At 41.1% G+C, this 18,949-nt stretch overlaps 1 protein-coding gene across 9 annotated transcripts in view; it reads left to right on the top strand.

Moving 5' to 3' along the window:
• The window catches only part of SCN8A (sodium voltage-gated channel alpha subunit 8), a 61,891-nt gene that overhangs the window by 14,265 nt on the left and 28,677 nt on the right, over nt 1–18,949 (top strand). For 4 of the 9 annotated variants that reach the window (XM_030037171.1, XM_030037173.2, XM_030037174.2 and 1 more), the window contains 10 exons: nt 4,981–5,099; nt 6,595–6,684; nt 6,901–7,029; nt 9,280–9,371; nt 13,264–13,485; nt 14,247–14,310; nt 14,962–15,103; nt 15,804–16,010; nt 16,590–16,877; nt 17,275–17,667. In XM_030037171.1, the coding sequence (XP_029893031.1) occupies nt 4,981–5,099; nt 6,595–6,684; nt 6,901–7,029; nt 9,280–9,371; nt 13,264–13,485; nt 14,247–14,310; nt 14,962–15,103; nt 15,804–16,010; nt 16,590–16,877; nt 17,275–17,667 (1,746 nt within the window). Of the gene's footprint in view, nt 1–4,980; nt 5,100–6,594; nt 6,685–6,900; nt 7,030–9,050; nt 9,143–9,279; nt 9,372–10,599; nt 10,615–13,263; nt 13,486–14,246; nt 14,311–14,961; nt 15,104–15,803; nt 16,011–16,589; nt 16,878–17,274; nt 17,668–18,949 lie in introns of those variants that run through there. The other 5 variants (XM_030037175.2, XM_030037176.2, XM_030037172.1 and 2 more) reach the window with 5 other exon arrangements.

Raw genomic sequence — 18,949 nt, 5'->3', positions numbered from 1 at the left:
AAATTCAGGAAAGCTACCCTATGTGAGCATCCCTCACAATGAAAGCAAAGCAGCTGATTGCCTCGTAGTCTAGTCTTGCTTCAGTATTTGCTTAAGCAAGAGGTAAGGACCATTGTCCTCTTGTATTTCTGCAACCTTATTAGTATTTCTATTTTTTAAATGTTTTTCCATCTTTTAGACCTCTCTTTTCCTCCTCTTCCATTTATGGCCTAGGCTATCACTCCTACTAAACAGCTCCTCACCCTGTTCTTTCCCACTGAATGTGACTTTTGCCAGGTTGTGGTCATCTTCCTCAAGTAACTTCCATTTCACTCAGTATGAATCTCATACTTGCTACAGAACAAGGTAAAGGTGCTAATGCTCTTGCAATGGCTCCATTTACGAGGCAGTAGAAGGTCCCCGAATATTCTGGGCATTGACACCATATATAAGCTTAGGTGGATTGATTTCAATGGAAGAATCAACCCTGCCATTGTAGAAGATTGTCTATACCTCCGTGAACATCCGAGGCTAGAGTGGGATTGTCTGAGGTCACCTATAGCTTGCAGATGAGCACCTGAGGATCTTTCTAGTGCGTATGTGCCAATGGAGTGACTTGCAACTTCAAGTCACATGCACGGTTTGGAAATGGGCCCTCCGGTCCGGAATGTCACCTTGACTGTGTGGACCTGGGAAAATTACAGGGATGTGAGAGGCCAGCTTGCAGGAGGCATGTCTGGCTCTAGCATGTGCTTCAAGGAACCTTGCTTGTGACTTCTGTAGGGCAAGGTAATGGCCCTACAAGGTCATGATACAGTTAATGGGTTTTGCATTTCAGTGAAGTCACTGAAACATAGCGAAGAATCAGGACCACCTCAAAAATCAGCCTTTTATCCTTATTTCCAAAAGCTAATTACCTTTTCCAGGTCTTGCGTGTTTAATTTATTTTTCCTTCCATCTCTCCAGTAGGCTTAAAAGGAGCAGGAAAAGTAAGTGTGCCCTTCCTAGCTCTCCTCCCTGCTGTCATGGTAGAATGAAGACAGGAGAGCGTTATCGCTGTCAGATGTCTTCTCCAATCCTTTCTGGGTGTTGGGTGGAAGGCAAAGTGTGACGGAGTTGTTTGCTGTTGTATGGCTGTTCATGAGATGACAGATAATGGTACTGCTTGCATCCAGTCCCAAGTGTTGCCATAGCACGTAGAGCTTTCATGCTGTGATCAGGGTATGCCAAGTGTGGCACGGACCGGGAGGCGAGAGAATCTCTGCTGCAGTCACCTAAATAGCTGCAACCCACTGGTGATGAGTGGAAGGAAGGAGAATCATTTCCGCTGCTGAGGCAGAATGAATTTCCTTACATAGGCAGATTGTGATGTTGTTAAAACTGAAATCCAGATCAGTTTCTCCATACTGCATGTTGAACAATATTTATTTTTTTAAATATATCTTTCAGGAATGTTTTATTTGATAAATTTCAAAAAGTATCAGGAGTTTTTCCTATGTTGGGCTTGAAACAAGAGATTAAAGCAAGAGCAAAAATGTGACAGATACTTTTTCCCCTGTAGAGCTTTTCAGTGGTGAAGAATAAGTTGCTAAGAAAGAATAAATTTGTCCCCTTTTGGCTGGAATGGAAAAATAAATATTAAATTACGTGGTTTCTGTAGTAGGAAGTACACCTCTATGAGCCAAAACAGACTTGAAAAATATTTTGCATTGATGTTTAATTCTGTATATACTTCTTCAGCCTACAGGGTGCCAGAGTTCCCTGTAAATTAATTTTGAAAATAGCTATGTTAAAGTAACTTGCTCAAGGTGTCATCAGAAATTCGTCGCTTTCTCTTGCTTAACATTGGGAGTAAGGCAGTCATCATGTTACTGCCGTAGGAATATGGTTCCATATGTTCTTAGGCTGTTCATAAAGCTGTTTTCGTCTTAAATCTTCTGCCCACTCCTCCTTGCTTTTCAGCCATTACAGAAATGCTTAATGTAAAACCTCCATGAAGCAAAAGTATTTTAAATCTTCGTATAACTGGAATGTTTTTTGCCATCACTTGATCAATTCTGTCATGCTCTCCAGCATAGCTTCTTTAATGCGCTATTTTGCAAATTGATTTAGAGAAGACTTATCTTTTGTGATCTTACGTCTTTTTATATGAGAACTATTTTGAACGTTTCTGCAAAGCATAGATTCCCAGCCAACTTTAAGAAAACTAAAGTGGACAGAGCCTTTTTCACAACTCTTTTAACAACAAACTGAGACTTTTGAAAGTTCAGCCAGACTTCATCTCTTAGAAGAAGACTGCAAAATGCCTTTCTCCAGGTATCACCTTTCTCTGAGTTTTGAGCTTTGCCTCAGCAGATCTTAAAAGGGCTTAAGGATGTTCTTGGACCTGAACCAGCAAACATTTTAACAGCATGCAGCCATTTTGAAAGCGAGTTTTAATATGTCAGCAGCATAAAGAAAATCTAAGATAAGGTTTTAAATTGCCAAACACTTTTTGGCTTTGTGCTCTTCTTTCTGTTGACGAGGCCAAGCAGAGATTTACCCATGATTTTTTGAGCTACACAGGAGAACTGGAGCAGCGGATCTTGGAACCATTGGAATCAATGAGCAGACTGGAATGTACAGCACCTTATTTGTGTTACAGTTGTACTGAGAGGCCCAGTTATGATGGGCTTTATAGACAGGAATAAGTTCAACAAGCATTATGGTCTGAAAGGAGAAAGCTGGGCAGAGCACGAAAGAGAAAACAAGGAGTTGCCCTATGTAAGGTCATGTAATAGATGAAGGACTAAGCTGGCAAGCAGAATGTGGAGTTCATGTTTGGTAGGCGACTGCCCTGATCATTGGTGAAAGAGCTTATATTACAAGAGGGAATGCCAAATTTCTGGGTCGATCCTTGTGAAACAGCTATTGGAAAATGTATGTTCCCTTGTAATCACTCCAGCGTGCCAAAGCAAACAGTCTTTGACCCTCCACATAGAGCATTTTACATCCACCTTCCCCAACTGAGTCTGGCTTGCTCTTCTAGCACAGGTCGAAAGTCTTTGGGTTGGTTTACATCTGTGAAGCAGTGTGCATGTACCTGTATCTCCATGTGAAGAATGGTTTTAGTTCTGGCTTGCTGAGCTCTATCCAAGCAAACCATAGGGCTCCTGCACAGCAATTTTTCCCATGTAGAAATGGACGCATAATGAAACTGAGCCACCTCACAGAGCCACTGCATGGGGTTTTGGGGGAATTTCTGTCTTTGTGCAGCTCACCTTGTGCCTACATAATGTTCAGCACAGTCATGTTGGAGATTTCATTGCTTAAAAGGTGTGGTAGAGTTGAGAGCTTGGTGTTGTGCTAGGGACACAACTGAAGCCCGTGAGCATCTGTGTGATGAGTATCCTGCTCCGAAGCCTCTGCAGGGGACAGTGAAAGAAGATCTAAAAATTATAGGTATGTGAGTCTTGGAAAGTTTGTGGTGTCAGGGAAGGAGAGACAGCTGGTTCTTAAAATCGGGTGTCCTTTGACCACTCTGTAATCTGCAATTTTGAAAAACTTACAGGCTTTTAGAATATTGTTACATGCCAAGGTAATCTGTTCATTAATTCTTGATGCTACAATTTAAGAGCTGTCCAGGGTTGTCTTTAAAGTGCTTTTGTTGGGAGATGCATTAGTGGTTATGCTAACTAATCTTTCTCACTCAGTGCTGAACCACAATCTGATTTTGATTTCCTTTTCAAATAATTTACTGCTCAATGGTCTAATTTAGCCAAATGAGCGAAGATACGTTGTTTCGCTTACTAGGAGGGAAATGACAAATTTCATAAGAGTGAGTCTCCTGGGGAAGCACAGTGACTGCGTTGGCAGAAAGCCCTTGTGGATTCCCTTGTGTTGGACTCCGGGAGGCTCGGGTCTGTGCCAAACGGTGGGCTGGTGCCGGGGAGCGAGCCTGCAGTGAGTCCAGCTTTGCTCTATCCCCCTGCAGCAGTCTGGGGTTCGTCCTGCCTCGCTGATGCTGCAGCATCCCGGAGGGAATGTAAAATGGGAAAATGGTGCCGGGGAAAGGGCTTTGGCTTTTCAGTGCACACAAATTGCTTTTATTCCTTCAAGTCGAGTGGTAGGTGCATTGACTGTGCTGGTATTAAGCAACCACAGTTCTAATTTTGCCTCGCCAGATGGCTCCGTGTGATTCTCCCAGTGCTTTTTGATATGCATGTTCGCTAGTGGGGAGATGAAATAGCGGGTCTGTATTTTAGGGCTGGAGATGGAGAGATGAGATCGATGCTGCCTCACGTTTACATGATTCATTCCACAGGTTCTGTATAAAGTAGCGAACCTTAACATCTTGCTAATTAAAGGCAATGAGAGCACATGAGTCTGCCTGGAGTTGGTGCACCAACACGGAATGTGCTCAAAATTGCCAATGAGTGGGGACGATGGGTATCTGACTTGTGTCTGCTGGGCTGGGGGACTCTACCATGACATTTTCTTTCTGCTTACCTGTCAATCTTTCTTTGCAGGTGAGGTGCTGTCTTGTAAAAACATGATTCGTTGTGGTAGCTGTTAGCAAGGTTTGGGAAAGAGGCACAGGCTACATGAACACTGTGCCATAAAGATGGTCTTGTGCACTGGGCGATGGCGTGAAGTCTGGGTTCAGCTGCCAGTTGTGCTCCTGAATTTGTGGTCCTTAGTTGCTTTGGGCCTCGGTTCTTAACTGTTAGATAGAGATAATAGTGTTTCTACACTTGCGTGATGAAGATATGCACTCTTGGATGGGAGATTTTGCTTCTGCTCTGAGGTGTCTAGTAAAATGGATGGTTTGGAGTGGAATTATTCATGATGTACTGGGAGGTATGTTTTACCCTAATGGGAGCTTCATAAAGGAGATTATTCTTTAAAAAAGCAAAAAATGCTATTTTTTACCATGGAAGTTGTTCGTCTTTTAGTACAATTCATGCTTTGATTTTCATGCATTAACTCTCTCTGTCTCTCTCTCTCTTTGTTTCTCTACAGACCTTTGTAGTACTAAACAGAGGGAAAACACTCTTCCGATTTAGTGCCACACCTGCCTTGTACATTTTAAGTCCTTTTAATCTGTTTAGAAGAATAGCTATTAAAATTTTGATACATTCATATCCTTTTTATTATTGAGTTATTCTTGCCTTTGTATATTCATTGAAAAATCTCTTACATACTGTCTTATTACTCAGTTCAAATAGTGTATATGAATTACAGTTCTGCACCTGCTGAAGTTGGACTGGCCTCAGAGCATACATTAAAACATGCTTTTTTGAATGAAAAAGCATGGTCCTTTAGACACATCCAATCAAGTAAACTTTTCATTTATTTTCCCTGCTAAATTGTATCTATCTGTGTCCATTCTTCCATCAGTGCACAGACATTGATAAGTTTTGGAATAGATATGATTTCAGGTTATACTTCACATGAAGAGGAGTTGAGCTTTAACTAGCTGCTAAAATGTTTAAAAAAAAATAGCATCTGGAGAAGGAGCCAAAGATACCTTATATGTAATTAGACCCTGACTAGTTTCTTGCTCTTTTGGCATCTCTCAAACTTCCTGCTAATGGCAAGGCTATTCCAAAATGTTCCACTGCAGGGCTTCAGACAGCTCTGATAGCTTCAGAAGCATCATCTGCATGTGTTATTAGGAGAGGAAAAAAAATAAAGTGGTATATTGAATGAGCTGCTTTGCCCTGTTTATTTATTTATTTTTTAAAAGTGACTGTAAAACGGAAATAAATTCATTTGTTGCTTTAGAGGCTTCTATATACTTACTTCCTGCATCTCGTATGAAGAAAAAGCTTTTCCATCTTTTCAAAGTTAACTTGGGATCTGAGGCTGGGAATGTTTTCTTTGGCTTATCTGTTGCTTCTTGTAGACTTTCCTCCCCTCTGTATGTGCTGGGGGGATGCAGCTGAGAGATGCAGATCTGTCAGGTTGAGGCCGAGATGCTGGCAGTGGATCTTGGGCCTTGATCTAAGATCCATTTAAGTCTGCTTAAACAGTTCTGGAAGTCAAACCAGCTTTGAATCTGACCCTGGATTTCACCATTTTGCTAATAATTCAGTAGTTAAAATCCACTCCAACTTCTAATTCTGAAATTGTGCTGTCCCTGCAACACTCCTCAAATCAGTTAGTCCAGCACCTTCCATCTGCAAACGTGACACACAAGATCCTGAATGCACAGAGGGAGCAGAGATGTTTGGAAAGATTCGTAAGATTTTCTCCAAGCTAAATCCTAGGTGTCCATGGATTGCAACGCTGCTTTCCGGTTGGATATGTTAGCAGACAATGTATTTTTATGTGACTGAACAGGTGGAATTATTTGGGGAGACATTTTCATTTAGGCATGTGATTTTTGAATTGCTAAGACATACTAGAAAATATAAAATAAATGGAATGGTGACGTAAGAATACTCTTTATATATGGTCACCCCGCTCTTATTTCCCATGACTGCTGGAAGCATCTTGGCTCTTATTTGTAGTCCACAGAGAATAGACTGGAAATTGTTGTTGACTTTTATTGCAGCACAGTGATCTTTAGGGAGCCATAAGGTGATGTAAAGAGTCACACTAGTATCCCTTTGATCCTTGACTTTGTTCTACAGTATTTAGCATGATCATTATGTGCACTATTTTGACCAACTGTGTATTCATGACTTTTAGTAACCCACCTGAATGGTCGAAGAATGTGGAGTAAGTAATGCTTCTTGTGTTTTTAAGAATCTCACAGAATGTTGTTTTTCTTCTATTGCAAAATCTGTTCCTACTCATGTTTAAGTTAGCATGAATACAAGTTGTCTTTTATATCCACTTTGTTTAGACAAAAGTGTTTGTAATTCATCTTTTTTCATTACTAAAATGACATTTCTACAAACTTCTCAGTGCAGCTTTCTTTCTTCCTCATAACAGGTATACATTCACTGGTATTTATACATTTGAATCACTTGTGAAAATTATTGCAAGAGGTTTCTGTATAGATGGCTTTACTTTCCTACGTGATCCATGGAACTGGCTAGATTTCAGTGTGATCATGATGGCGTAAGTTGTGTTTTCAGATTATTTCAGGTATTTGTGACATGCGGGAGGGAATGAGACCTTAGGAAGAGGGTGGGTTTGTAAGGAAGAAATAAATCAAGAAAAAAAAGAAATCAAGGAAAACTTAAGTGAATCCCTGAGAGATTTCTTTCTTGATTTTTCAAAAGAAAGCTTTAGCCTGACACGGAGTCAGATCTAAAATGCAACTCCATGGGGTTAGTGGAGTTGCTGCTACAAAAAATATGATTTTCTGAAAACTGCCTTTATTAATATAAGACTTTATAATAGTGCCTAGCATTTTAGATTGCTCACGTGCCAGAGTGGCAGCTTGTTCTGTTAAACATAGGACTAGGCCCCAAACTTCTTTAAATTCTCGTTTCTACCACTCCTTCCTTCCTTGGGCTTGCATGTTAAAATTTCCTGGGATGCAACTTAAGGTTGAACAGTTACTAACCCATTTCTGATGAAGGTGCAGTGTCAGAAAAGGAGACGCTTTATTTTCCTTCCTCATTCTTTTCTCTTGTGCCAGATCAGCTTACATTGGTCTGATAATGAGGAGTTCATGGGGATGTCTGAATTCACAGCTGAACCAGGAGATGCACGCTAGATTTCTGGTTTTTTCCTTATTGGCCTGCGTTGATCGTTGCTTAGGCTTAGTACCGCTGGTGAAAATCAGGCATATGTCGCCAGTAGTCTGAGTTGCTGGTGGAAGAGATTTTTTTTTTTTTTTTTTTCCCTTTTACATTTATTTTGGAATATTGCATGTGTGCATGTCTGGGCTCCCATAGTCAACAACAGCCGATGAAAACTGAGGGATCATGTAGGAAGGCTCAGGAGCCTGATTTTCAAGGGTTCAGAGCACTTGAATTTAATCATAGTAAAATGCTTTCATCGTATAAAATGCATTTTTTTGGGCTGGATTCTGCACCCAAGGTTGTTGATTTTCTGGAGTTTCTGCTTTTTCTACTTGCCTTTTAGTTGTGTATTTAAATTATATGCAAAGAGTTGAACATTGTACACAAAAAGCAAAATAACCGATACCTCACTGAAACTTTAGTTTTACTTCAGAATAGATGGGGATCTGCTGTGCACAGTGTAAACACGCCTGTGTGGGTGAGGCTCCCAGTTCTGTGCACACAGATCGGATTCAACCTGTGAATTGGTTCTTTCCTTTCTTTCTTGATCAATTAACAAGTAACAGCATGCCAGCTTTAAAAGGCCCAATGCATTGGTCTTAAATAAATATGCTAAATCTCTAGCTGATCTAACTCTGTAACCTCCTTGTTTCCAGTGAGGTTGCCTGTAGGCTTCAAATACAATCCTCTTTTGTGTCAAGGGCTAGAGCAACCCTGTGTGTTATTTAAATCCCACTAACAGGGTCTAAGTTTTATGAAGCACTTGTGGTGGCCTTTCTGCACCAGGAAGAATTGTGCATTTCTTTGCCTTTTCATACCATGTTTCTCCCCAGACAGCACAGAGGAAATATTCTGTTCAAAGTTGTGATAAAATCTAACTCCGTTAACTTTGCAGTAAGCCTCTTATCCTCTGTGTATCTCAGGTTTATCCCCTTGTAAAATGGGGATAATCATACCTACCTGTGGCTCACAAACAGGTAGTAAAGCATAAAGGATTAAAATGAAGGACACTAATCAAAGCAAAAGATGATCATGCTTTATTAAAAACATGAAGTGAAGTGAATATACCTGAAACCACTGAACTGAGGTGATGTCACCAAGTCTCCTCACATATTTGACAGTTTTTACAGTTACCTTCTTCCGGAGAGATAGCGTTAAATTTTCAAGTACTATATAGGCGAGAATGCAAGTATCTAACCGTGCACCTGGACAAGCTGGTTGCAGTATGGAGAGACTTAAACTGTGTTTTGGCTCTGAAATTTTCTGTCTCTCTCTTTTAAATGCCAGTTCTAAAGCATTTTAAATTACAAGCTGTTTCCTACAAACAGACAACTATATGAAAAGGAAGGTGACCCCAACGGTGCCATTAACTCTGGTTTAATTCTGCAGGTATATAACAGAGTTTGTAAACCTAGGCAATGTTTCAGCTCTGCGCACTTTCAGGGTTCTGAGAGCTTTGAAAACTATTTCTGTAATTCCAGGTAAGGCGGCCTCCGGTTGGTGTTAGCTGTTGGGTACAGGCCCCTGTGAGTGATGTATTGCTTTGTCTGTAGTTGTTGTTTTATTTTGGTGTGTGTATTGTCATTGTGTTTTTTGTGTGTGACCTCCCTCATTGCAGATATGTCACAGAGTTTGTGGACCTTGGGAATGTCTCAGCATTGAGAACTTTCAGAGTTCTCCGAGCTTTGAAAACTATCTCTGTTATTCCAGGTGAGAACCGTTAAGCATTAAAGGCTGGTCTTGCGTGTATCTCTTTTCCGTATCTCCCCTCCTGTCCTGCATTGCTTATTCCTCAGAAATGGCACTGGGATATTTTTGATGGGCTTTGCAGTCTGTAAAAAAAAAAAAGAGTAGTTTGAAATTAAGGCTTCTGGGCCATCAAATTATGGGATGAACAGTCTGCTGTTCCGTACTTCTTTAACCCTGTCTACACATGTGGCTATCCAATCTCTGAAATGAAAGCCAGGCCTAAAGTTTCACATGAATAAAGGATCAGGCACTCCCTTCCTCCTCAGGTTGAACGGTTTCTTGCTCAGCATGTCATCCCACTATCCTCAGTGTTTCTAGAGCAGTTTTTAGGAATAAGTTTGTAAAGCAAGTGAGCAGAACCCAACCAAGATTAAAACCTTTCTGCGTGAGGCTACTTCAGTTACTTGGAGTCAGATGGGATCTGGGGCAGGTTGTCTTCTAGGTAATGACAGCAAGCTTGCTTCCCCATCTTCAGAAAGGATTGATGCTGCCATTTAGATATAGACTAAGCTAAATGGAGCATTGGCATGACCAGCTTTTGGATTTGTATGGTGTACTGGAACCGGTTGTCAGCTATTAATGCAAGTGTGTGGCCCAAAGTACTGACTGCACTTTCAGTAAGCCAGAAGTCCCAATTCATAGACCTGCCCATTTCATATGCCACCCCCGGAGCGGGACTTTGCAGGACTATCACTTAAAAAGCTACTTCTAGACTCTTAACTCAATCTAGGTGTCAAAGGGTAAGCAATGGCCCTTCCTTTATTGTAAGAGACCACGGAAGCATTATGGACTGAGAATATGATTCTGATCCTGAATTCTTATATAGAAAAGTCTCATGCAGATGGTTTCTCAAAAGCATCCGTAATTTTAAGGTCAAGCTCAAGACTCAATTTTCATAGGCACTGAAGCATCTGTAGTTTTCCAGTTTTCAGGTGCTTGACCTGTCTCAAGGTAGGCACCCTAAATAGTTACCTGATAAGTGTTGCTCTTCTATTTCTTTGTGTTTTGTTTCTTAATGCATTAACTGATGATTCTTTTGCTTTCTCAGGCTACACTTGCATATATGTTTGCCAGAAAAGAGACTATGGAATTGTAGGGGCCCATCACTTTTGTCCCCATTCCAGACTGCTAAACCCATCAGATGTACATGGCTGTTGTGCATGATGTTCTTAAGTGGCACCAGCTTTCTTTGCACCGAATGAGAGTATGCTAGAATAATGTTCTTACTTAGCCTTCCTTAATGTTTGGCAGTGCACATACAAAGAGCAAAAGATATTTGGTAATTGCTGTTAGCAGTGCACTATACGGATCTGAAGTGCAGTTGTGATTCTATCAGCCTGCGACAGGTATTAACTGGCTTGCTCAAAGAAAAGCATCAATGTTAAAATAAGTTTTGTATGTGTTTTGCTTTCATAATTGTAGCAAAGTGAAGATGATGCAACCTTAATGAGCTGGTTACTGAATGTGTGACAGCATGCCTTGTCTTCCTATGGAAAGGAGCAGAACAGTTCGGTTTTGTATCATTCTCTCCATACTACCCAAAACTAATGGAGTTTTCCTTTTATTTCAAATGACAGCAAGGGGGGTGGATCTGAGCTCTTCAAAGTTCAGTGCAGCCGTACTTTTTCCTAAAGGGATGATTTGCTGCACACAGCCAAAGGGGATTCTGTTTGAATGTCAGGCACACTGAACACATCCGCAGCTGGAACTGTAAATGGCAAAACTTTGGTTATTTGTATCAGTTAGGCTCTGGGATAGGATTGCCCCAGCTGTGGTTCTGCAGCATGTAGGTAAAGTGCAAACCTTGCTCCCCTCTTGATTTTGTGACTAACAATATGAGGAATGTAAGGCATTTGTGTAATTAGCCTTTTGGGTTATTTAATATGAACTTAGGCATAGGGTGCTGTTTATGGGTTTTAGTGCTATCATGTCTTGGGGAAGAAGTGATATTTAGAATACACTTAAAATATAAAGGGGTTCCCCTTCTGCTTCAGTGCGTGTAATGGAATGGGAACTTATAACACTGCACTGAGCTAATGAGAAACTCATCTTAGTATCACTATGAGTGCTAACTACAACTTCTATCAATAGTTGGAATTACCCTCAGTGTGGTTTTTAGACAAGATAAAAATGGGAAATATTACCAGAACATGACATGCCACTGGACAAAATCCCATGCAGGTGGAGGGTCTGTATGGATTTGTGTGACAGGAGTAGACTGTGGCACCTATGTGCTAAAACATCAAAATATTGCTTTCATCTTATGGCTTGGTAGACCATATTAAACTCTGTGGTGATCTGAAGGTATTTTTTTATTGGCACTTGAGTTATTGGTATTTTAATTGACTAATGCCATCAGCCTCCATGCATTGCCAGCCTGTGACACACCTACATTAGGTAGGACCCAGGGGTGATCTGGATCTGCAGTACAAGGCGGCGATTGCTTCAGCTGAAAGTTGTTGTATTTGTCCTGTGACTGGACTGGGAACACTCTTGCTGCCAGTTTATCATCTTGGTTCCAAACCCAATTCTCCTTATATGCCTATGAGAGAGCAACATACAAACTAGAAACACAAATGCTGGTGTAAATGGCTGCATGTGCAGAGTGGTGCATATTTGAGCAATGGAGATGAGCATGCAAACAAGTGTTGTAATGGTTATTTGTCTGCCAGAACTAACAGCAAAAAAACTGCTTTGTGTTGGAGTAGGGCTTTGGCATTGATTAAAAGTTTTGAAGATTGAAGTAAAAGACATTTTAAAAAATTATTCCTCCATAAGAATTCCTTTTTATTTATGTATTATTTTTGAATCTTTATGTTGCTGATATGGATCAAACCTCTGCTGGTATAGAAAGGTTTCTTGTCAAAAGTTTTTTGCAGAATGCTCACTTGGCCTCAGCCAGAGACTTGGATCTGACTGGCCCCGAATTCAGCTGGAGCTGTGATTTTTAATATTTTTCCCCTCTCCTTCCTCCCTTCAGCCTCCTTCACTACTCATTTCTAAATGCAAGATCATCCTACTTAACATCAGAAAGGTTGATTAAAGGGCCATAATACTGTATTGTTTCTGCATCCAAAATTCTTGCTTGTTTAGATCTGTCTCCTGAATGCATTAGTGCTGCATTCTTCCCCCAGTTCATGGATGGTTCCTCTTACAGACCAGACTGGTTTGGAAAACCGGCAGTATTCTTGGCTTATGCCTGAGCTTACTTTTATTATTGAGCCTTCCCTATTAACGATCCTGACAGCCTTGGTAAAACCCGAGGAGCCAGCACTCTGGATGAAATCCTGCCCTACCTGTAACAAAACCCATGACCTGAATGAAAGATTCAGCTCCTGCAAGGAAAGGAGAAGTGCTGAAACAGTTTAGTTAAGCAGTAGAAACTTAAGATGTAGACAGTTCAAAAGGTATTTGATCTTTGTAAGTTGTCGTAGTTTGTGCCAATAAGCCAGGCTTAAACACAACTAAACGTGTCCATGGAGAGGTTTGTAGCAGTGTATCTTAATTTAACATCTTTGTTTAGACAAACCCTGCTTTCATGGCAATGACTCCCGCGTATGCTTTGCATCCTCTGCTGCAAGGCTCAGATATTCTCAGGGATGAACGTTGGTATTTTGTTTTGTTCTAACTGTTGCTAGTTCACCATTGAAACCGGTGAGCTTGGTGCATTCATCACCTTTATTGTACTGTGTGGAAAAACCTAAATGCGAGTGGTGATTCCCAGGAACCCAGCCATTTTATAGCAACAATCTTTTGCCACCATATAGCAGTTATAAGGTACTGTATGTATTTGAATTTTCAATGTCTTTTCATTCTACAGGAGTGATTTCTAGTCTTGTTTTCTTCTCCGCAGGCTTGAAGACCATTGTGGGTGCCCTAATTCAGTCTGTGAAGAAGCTGTCAGATGTAATGATCTTGACAGTATTTTGTCTCAGTGTCTTTGCTCTGATCGGGTTGCAGCTGTTTATGGGCAATTTAAGGAACAAGTGTGTGATATGGCCAATTAATGTGAATGAGACTTTCCTGGATAACGGCTCTAAGGGCTTTGACTGGGAGGAATACACCAACAATATGTGTAGGTATTTCTGCAGTGATACTCCCTAAAACCTTCTTATTTGGCTTAATGCTGCTGACCAGGATTTCTGACATGGCTTATAATGTGGTGTGTTCAGCTTTGCGCAGTAAAAACCCCTTACTCAGATATTTTTCAGTTTTTAGAAACCTGGCCTTGTTAAGGTGTTTCTAGTTGGGTTCATCCTTTAGAAGGTCTTGGCTGTGCTCTTTTAGCTGAATATTTTGTCAAAAAAGCCTTTTTTTTCTGCTTTGTTTCCGATTAAAAATGGATTAACTATGGTGAATGGGAAGTAACTCTCTGCCCATTTAAATCCCTGGGCTGAATGTCAGGTCCTTCACTTAGTTTTGCTGAGTTCTTCGGAGAATGCACATGTAGTTGTTGGTACCTGTTTCTGCTTTGCAGCATCCTTCCACGCTGGCAGGATTTCAGAGCTGTAAATGATGCTGCGGATGATCAAGGAACCAGCCTCCAAGTTTTTGTAACTTAATTTCTTCTTCCCTTCTCACTTTGAGCTTCTCTACTGTGCAGTCAGCTAGTTTAAAATCTTTATTCAAAATGCTGTACTGACTTCCAGAAAGGTGTTTAAACTCAGGCATGGTTAGTGGGGCTAATGTTATTTAAAGCTGAGTTAGTTTACTGATAAATTTATCAGTAGGGGTCTAGAGGGCTCTTAAGTGAAGGTTTTTATAGTGCTATAGTATGTTAAATCCTCTAACTCCATATGTGTGTGCATGTAATCTTTTCTTTTTCATCTTCTTCAGCAAATTTTTACATAATTCCTGGCGCCCCTGATCCTTTGCTCTGTGGTAACAGCTCAGATGCAGGGTGAGTGTTGAGCTTTATTAAAAGTGGAGACTCTAATTACTGTTGATGTTGGCTAATGATGGCAAAACCTTTGGAATATTTCCTGTTGCTTCCTTTGTTGGTTCTGGTGTTATTTCACATGTAAAAAATTTCACGTTTCTTAATGTAATTATTAATCCATTGTTCCTGTCTGTTTGACTAATATAAGGTAAGCTGACATCCTTCATGTCCTCTCAGGAGGCAGGTACCTGTAATGATGATTACTAGTGGCATTATTTCCCTCTGAATCCAATCATGAGAATCATCACAGAAGTAGGGGATGGAGGTTCAGAAATGGAAACTTTCCATGTGCTATTACTTCCAATTGGTTTTTCACCCAGTCCTTCAGCTCTAAAGACACTTATGGCAAAAGCTAGTCCTTTTGGCTCTCCTTGGGTGAAAAGCCTCACATTGCCGCATCTTGTTTCCATAGGACAAAGATAACAGAGCTTTTCTGAAATCCTGTCAGTCTCCTTGTCTGCTGTTCTCACTCGACACAGAAAGCAAAATGCATGCCATTTGTTACAAGAGTTGTGAAAATCTCCATTAAGCATGGATAATGTGCATGTTGTCAACTTGCTCTATCCCTTTTACTGCCTTGATGCCCTGAAATGGCTGTCATCTTCTTCACAGTCAATGCCCGGAGGGTTACACGTGCATGAAAGCAGGACGGAACCCGAACTATGGTTACACAAGCTTTGACACTTTCAGCTGGGCTTTTCTGGCTTTATTTCGCCTTATGACTCAGGACTTTTGGGAAAACTTGTATCAATTAGTAAGTAAACACTTTGCTTCGGTGTTACACAAGATGAGAATTTGGGGACAATACAGGGAAGGAAAACGTGACAAGCTTTATTTTATTCCTCCTGTCTGAAAGAGTAACTATAAATAAAGCTGCACAATGAGATATTGTGTGTTGAGGAGGAAGGGGACATTACCTGTAAGTGGCTGTTGTACTTCTAAGTCCAGAAGGGGTGGTAGGTCCTCAGTGTGTGTACAGCTGAACTGTGAATTAATTCTGGGAAAACCTGGCCGCCTGCTGCAGCAGACCGTGAGCAGTTCAGCTCTGCTCACAGGAGATGCTTAGGCGCTTTGGAGGGCAGAGTGTTTTCTGGTAATCTGAAGATGGTTTGGGGATCTTGCTGAAATGGCTTTTCTTCTATTTTGTTTTGTTTTAAGGCTGTCTAAGCATTGAGTTTCACACTGTACTTCTGAATCATTTTCAGTCTGCATCCGTTCGATGTTCCCTTAAGAGAAGAAGAAGGATGTCACCTTTTGTGTTTATGGCTAATGAATGTGCAGTGTCTTAGTGCTTTGCAGCGGAAGTGCTGAGATGTTAAATATTCAGCACCGCTATATTTTCTTAGAAGCATTCAGGTCAAGAAACTTGGGATCAGTTCACGTATCAGGTGTCACTCTGAAATTGCTTTCCCCTTTCCTTTTCTCTTCCCTCTACTGTTCTTTTCTACTTCCAGACCTTACGAGCAGCAGGAAAAACCTACATGATCTTCTTTGTCTTGGTGATCTTTGTGGGATCGTTCTATCTGGTTAACCTAATTTTGGCTGTGGTAGCTATGGCTTATGAAGAGCAGAACCAGGCCACATTGGAGGAGGCAGAACAGAAGGAGGCAGAATTTAAGGCCATGTTAGAACAATTGAAAAAGCAGCAGGAAGAAGCACAGGTGAGTGGTTAGATTGTATATTTTTTGATGCATTTACATATTTTAAGATTTATTTGCCTGTTATTACAGAGCAATGATGTATAATAAAAAAATGCAGCAATGCCATGGCTGACTTGCCCTGGCATCACATCCCCTGTTGACCGGGGTTGACATTGTGCACTATCTCTTCCCTGCCGCTGCTGGTTTTTCCTGAATTATATGCAAGCTTGCTGTGTTTATTTTGTACTGGAAAACTCCCTTCTATTAAGGAAATTGTAAATGTTCCCAGAGTTCCTAGTTAAGTGTGGGAATATCTTTGCAAAACAGACAAGTACATCTTTGTCATTCCTTTATCAAATGCTTATAAACAAAGCTGAGGGACGGACTGAGAGAGATTTTACTACCTGCAACAGTAGACTATAAAAATTTTTACAAGTCCTGGCTGCAAGTTTCTTCCAAGAGAAAGAATAAGCATCTTAATCCTGCCCCAAAGACTTGTACTTACATGCATTAAGCCACACTCTTTCTTAAAGCAGAAAATGGAGTATTAATCATGGTAATATCTAATTTATTTTTCCCTTCTCTTGCCTACACCCTCAGGCTGCTGCTATGGTCACTTCAGCAGGGACAGTCTCAGAAGATGCTGTGGAAGATGACGGTGGGGGGAGGATGTCTCGGAGCTCTTCAGAGATTTCCAAACTCAGTTCCAAGAGCGCCAAGGAGCGTCGAAACAGAAGGAAAAAACGAAAGGACAAGGAACTGTCAGAAGGAGAGGAGAAGTGTGACAATGAAAAGGTGTTCAAGTCTGAATCTGAGGATGGCATGAGGAGGAAAGCATTCAGGCTACCCGATAACAGGCTAGGAAGGAAATTTTCCATCATGAACCAGGTAGTTTTCATTTCCTTTGCTAATGTTTATGCTTGCTTGTAGTCAGGATAATATTCTAGTTTAGATCCTGATTAGCATGTCAAAGCAATCCGCCCACTATCTTAAACTTGCAGCCAGTCAGGAGGACACTTAATGGTGCAAAGTTACAGCCCTTGCACACACTTACCCTGGCATAAATTGTTCCTGAGAGCAGTGGTCTAACCAGATAACTTCTTCACTGACATAGCCCAGCCAGCCAAGAGTGAACAACTCTTAAAGTATCGCCAACAACTAAGTGGTGATGGTTTGTGTAGACCTGGTGAGGGAGCAAAACCAGTTTAGCAGCACTTGACAGCACTGCAGTGCTTTGTTTCCATACTATTCACGCTGTTATCGTTCTTTCTTTTCTCCCTCCCAGTCTCTCCTCAGTATCCCAGGCTCCCCTTTTCTCTCCCGACACAATAGCAAGAGCAGCATCTTCAGCTACAAAGGGCGATTTCGTGACCCAGGTTCAGAGAACGAGTTTGCTGATGACGAGCACAGCACAGTGGAGGAAAGCGAAGGCAGGAGAGACTCCCTTTTCATCCCCATCCGCGGTCGCGATCGAAGGAGCAGCTACAGCGGCTACAGTGGCTACAGCCAGGGCAGCCGGTCTTCGCGGATTTTCCCCAACCTCCGCCGAAACGTGAAGAGGAACAGCACGGTGGATTGTAACGGCGTGGTGTCCCTCATCGGTGGTCCACCTTCCAGCATGCCTGGGGGACGCCTTCTGCCTGAGGTGAAAATAGATAAGGCAGCTACCAATGACAGTGTAAGGAAGTCAATGAGTAGATAGCGTAGGCATGGCGGTCTGTCCTCTTCTCCTCTCCTGTATGCCGCCCTTCAAGTGAACCAGACTCCCTGGCAGAATGACAGTCAGTCTGTCTGACCGCAGACGATAAAGTCTTTATTGGATTAAACACCCTGTGCTTTAACTTCCCCTTCCTTTTCTTCTCAAATTTAATGACCCACCTCCTTCTCCACCTGGCTTCCTGGGAAAAAAAGGCTTGGAATTGAGTCCTTAATTAAAGGACTAATAATAGTAGGAACCCTTGGTATATGTCAGGGCGAATTCATAAGGAGCTATTTAAAGCATGGGAATGGGGAAACAACCAAAGTTTGTTGCAAATGTTCTCCACAATAAAATAAAATATTTGGGGATTTAAAGGGAGGTACAAACAATTTTTTAGCTGTCACTAAATTTCACAAGGGAAGCTCTTAGTAAAAGAAGGATTTTTTTAAATATTATTTTTTAATTTTTGAATTTTTCTTCACTGTGACTTTTTCTAATTAGTTGACTGAATTGGTATTGAGTAACCTTTTTAGTGGATCAATGTTTCAGAATGCAGGAGAGAAACAAAGCTCAAAAAATAGATTATTAGTTAGTGGGGCATAAAAGAATCTGGGTAAGATTGAAACGACATCATTTGAGAGATACCTACATCAATTGTTTCCGAGAAAAGTCTGGTTACTGTGCCTATAAATTCCAAGCTATTTTTTTTTAGTTATTTCAATTCTTGCAACCTGTTTGACCTTAATTAGTTATGTTAAGCATCAGTTGCTACCTGTTTTTTTTCTTCCCTAGTTAGCATGTTAATACAATGTTTTGCTTCAGTATTTAATTCTCTTTCTGACACAGCATGAATGTGGTAGGAATAGTAATCTGCATGATGCATGCGCACAAGAGAAAGTATTACTTAGCAGTTATTTTGCTAACTCTATGTGTAGAGAGAGTTCAACATGCAACAAGCAATTAACTGTCATGGTGGGAGAGCTGCATGGGCTGTGCAGAGACCTAGGTTCTCAAGCAGACAGTGGCAAATTCCTGTAATGAGGAAAAAAAACCCCATTGTTTTGGCCTAACAGAAACTGGCATTTCTAGAGCAATCTTAGGAGGGAAACTGTGAGGTGCCTTTAAAAGTGCAAGCTCTTTGACTTGAGGGGGAGCAAGGTGATCCTTCACCAGGGTGAAATTGAGACATGGTTTCATATCCCTGTTGTGTTAGAAAATCAGCTTCATAGTGGGCTAGAGTGGGAGAAGTCCCCGTTAGTTC

The sequence above is a fragment of the Aquila chrysaetos genome, chromosome 15 (assembly GCF_900496995.4).
Source record: "Aquila chrysaetos chrysaetos chromosome 15, bAquChr1.4, whole genome shotgun sequence".
NCBI lineage: Eukaryota > Metazoa > Chordata > Aves > Accipitriformes > Accipitridae > Aquila > Aquila chrysaetos.
The sequence above is the reverse complement of the archived record's forward strand: the minus strand, read 5'-3'. Positions and strand labels throughout refer to the sequence as shown.